This window comes from Phragmites australis, chromosome 10 (assembly GCF_958298935.1).
Source record: "Phragmites australis chromosome 10, lpPhrAust1.1, whole genome shotgun sequence".
Taxonomy (NCBI): Eukaryota; Viridiplantae; Streptophyta; class Magnoliopsida; order Poales; family Poaceae; genus Phragmites; species Phragmites australis.
The window spans coordinates 18,679,864-18,683,459 of record NC_084930.1 but is presented as its reverse complement, the minus strand read 5'-3'; the positions used below and the strand labels follow the sequence as shown (position 1 = coordinate 18,683,459).

At 55.6% G+C, this 3,596-nt stretch overlaps 1 protein-coding gene across 1 annotated transcript; it reads right to left on the bottom strand.

Moving 5' to 3' along the window:
* Window positions 1–639: 639 nt before the first annotated feature.
* Window positions 640–2,532, bottom strand: LOC133930141 (mitogen-activated protein kinase kinase kinase 18-like). The gene has a single exon (XM_062376831.1). The coding sequence runs from the start codon at window positions 2,062–2,064 to the stop codon at window positions 640–642; it is 1,425 nt and encodes a 474-aa protein (XP_062232815.1). The 5' UTR covers window positions 2,065–2,532.
* Between the last annotated feature and the right edge of the window lie 1,064 nt (window positions 2,533–3,596).

Sequence of the window (3,596 nt, the reverse complement as noted above, 5' to 3'; positions counted from 1 at the left end):
CATGGATTTAGCAGCGTCACTATGCGCCCTCCTTACCATTGCCAGGTGACCGTGCGGCTGATTCCTCTTGAACCCTTTTGACAGAAGAGTTGAAGTCCCAACCGACCTGTTAGCGACTTACTAACCACCTATTCGCATCAAAGATACCCACAGCTCACAGGACTCAAGTACTAACGGATGAAATGAAGCGACGCGCGGCGCAACAAACATGTCGTCTGCGTCACAAGTTGGGTACGGACGGCCAAGACTTCGCTGCGCTTCATGCAAATACGCCCGTCCTCGCGGACCGCATGCTTGAAAGCGAGATGCCGCTGGTTCGAGTTCTCGGCGCGCGTGCCGAATGTGCGCCGAGATGCCACGGATGTCGGCGTCACGGATGGGCCTCACCGGCCGGTGGAGCGAGCGGGCGAGTGACAGGCACGTCTCGCGCGCCGGACAGACGGCCCCCGCCACGGGCGTCGACCTCCGCGCGCATGCACACCCGACGTACGTCGCTGGCTCGGCTTATAACTTCGCCGATTTCCGCCGCTTGCGTACGTACGCCCGGCAAGGCGTAACGACAACCTCCTAATTGCGAGTCACGCGTCTCACATGAACAGACACACAGAGAAAAAAAAAGTCGCATTTTGGCGACGCCAGTCAGATGACCGTACGCCACGCTGCTAGCTTGCAGTCGCACATTGTTGGTTGTAATTGGGAAAAATAAGAGGAAAAAAAGCGGAAAAAAAGAGAACATGCGAAACGTAAGCGGTCAGCTGGACAACAAAGAACAAAAGTACCAGAACATCTGTGAAACAATCCATTGCTTGTGATTGCAAGGTTACAATCCCTAACCACGTGATTACCACCGCAAAAGCTGTCAGTGGACTCCCCACTACAGCTACTAATCGCGTCGTCGTAAAAATTGCCATGGCCATGTGATGTTTCTTCCGCAGCAGTTGGGAGGCCACTGACGCTCGCGGCAGCAGAGCCCCGGGCATGGGAATCCCTGCCCGTGTCAGCCTCTAGCTCCGTCTCCGGCGACACTGAATAATTGTCGTCGCTGTCGCTGTCGCCAGGATGGACAGTGATCCAATTCGCGTCCCAGGTCCAGTCTGGCACGACCGGCGTGCCGGCGGCCAGTGCACGGAGTCTATCGGTTGGCGCCGTGGTCGCCTCGGTGTTCGCCATCGAGACGTCCCACAAGACCTGATCAAGGACGCTCTTGGGGGACGCGAACATCTCCTTCTCGGTGACACTTTGGATAGAATTGGACGACGAAGAGGCAGCGGTGGCCACGAACTGGTGCTGGAGCAGCTGCTCCGCCGTCCACCTCTCTCTGGGGTCCCGCCGCAAACACCTGGCCAAAAAATCCTTGCCATCCTCCGACAGCCACTGGGGAAACTCCGGGACCTCGCCGGAGAGCGCGACGTGATGGAGCGCGGAAATTGGGTCGAGGAACAGCGGCCAAGGCGAGCCACCGTTGGCCATCTCGATGACCGTGCATCCGAGCGCCCAGATGTCCACCGCTGTCCCCTGCTCCTCGCCCCGGGCAGCCTCCGGCGCCATGAACATCGGGGTGCCTCCCCTCAGCTTCTCGGCACCAATGCCGCCGCCGTCGGAGGACACCCGGCGCGCGCACCCGAAGTCGGCGATCATGGCGCGCCCGTCGGTGCCGATAAGAACGTTCCGTCCCTTGACGTCGCAGTGCGCGATGCCAGCGGCGTGGACGTGCGCCAGCCCGCGCAGGATGTCGCGCGCCCGCGACCGGATCAGGCGCTCCTCGCACCGGCCGCCGCACCGCTTGATCTCGTCCGCGAGCGACCCGCCGGGCGCGTACTCGAGGAACAGGTAGCACCACTCTGCCGACGAAGCGCCGGAGTAGCCCAGGCACCGCACAACGTGGGGAGAGCTCAGGCCGCGGAGGATGCTCTGCTCCCGCCAGAGCTCGCCCGCCCGGGCGGCCCCGACGGACTTGACCGCGAAAACGGCGCCCGTGCGACGGTCCACTGCGAGCGAGACGGTGGCCGAGGAACCCCGCCCGATGGCCGGGCCCAGCGTCCACTCTCCGACGCCTATCGCCATTCTTGCAGCAGCGGCCTCCTGTGCCGCCGCAAGAATGGCTGTCTTCTCCTCTGCCTTCCCCTTGTAGCTCCGGTTGCTTTGTTCTTGTGTACTAGTGGAGGCAATTGGGATGGCTCTGTTCTGCTTCGCCTTGTGCCTTGTGTGGATGGCTTGTGGCCGCTTGTGCTCTGCGCTTATGTAGCTGGGTATAATATGCTTTGGAAGGGCGGGGTGGTTAAGAGTAGGCTATCCAAAGCGGAGCACGGCGTCCGAGCTGGCACGAGGCGGCTGTCGCGGGCATCGGCGCGACGAGATCCGCCTCGTGGCAGGACGCCGGTGGCGGGAGGCATGCGATTCCCGGGGGAGAGATTGGTGGGATTTTTGGTGGTGCGCCGTATTGGAAGGAGCCACCGAACTGGAGAGGGAGGAGTACACACTGGACCTCAGGGTTTAATTTGTGCGTGCTTCTCAATCATGGGAGAAGAGGGGGACACACGACACTTGTCATGGGGAGTTCCTTTTGCCAGGTTGCACCAGTTCATCTCGTGTGAGGTGTGAGATGGAAGGAGCCATGCAATGCTGCCATGGGAGTCTTGTAATTAATCTTACCTGGCGGCTTGGGGTTGATCTGTTAGTTACGTGGTAGTTGGTTGCAAAATTAGAATAGCTAGTAGCTTAGTTTCTCCAATCGCATGTCGAGATATGTTATCCACACCATAGCTTTGTTAATGGGATAGTGGTAAAGGTGATGTAGGTCGTACAAGCTCAGATACCCGTGGTTCCTTTTTCTCCAGAATACGCAGAAAAGTAGCGTACCATTGTAAGATACTGCAGTTTTTAAACACTATGGTTATAATGCCAATAGATTGAAAGTTAACTAGGGTTTACATCGGTTGATAGACCTAGAGTTTGATCGTAACATGATGGAAATAGTCTCACTTGGCTAAATCAATCTACCTCTTCTATAAATAAGAGTAATGGCATAGATGTACTAAGATTCATGATAATGAACAGGTTCCACAGGTTACTAATGGTCCAAATACTGTTGTCTACAAACGTCGTGTCTTCCGTACTTCCATAGTTTCATATCACATGGACGGTTAACAGTTCTCCATGGAAAGCACCAAATCCCTGATTTAGATCGATGTAGATCCACAAACAAATTCTAACGTGTGCACATAGCTTGCCCACAAGGCTTGCCTCTTGATTGGTTACGCCAACACCTTTGCAAAATTTAAATCGAGCAACCTATGACTGGTGGCAAAGCCACATATCTCTCTCTCGTTGCTGCAGGCATCGAAGAATTGCGTGACAAGTCTCCCTTTTCCTTTCTAGAAGTAAGCTTTTAGCTTTGCACTCAAGGATCGCTCATGATTGTAAACAGGTACTTAATTGTTGGAAAAACTATTCCGTTACCTCCCCGGCTTCACCTTTGCAGCATTCTGATTGTGACGGTTTAAACTAAATTACCCTCCCCATGCATGCCCATAAGAATATCTAGATTGAATTCCAGATGCAGTACAAATATGGGACATACTATCCCTTTCATTCTC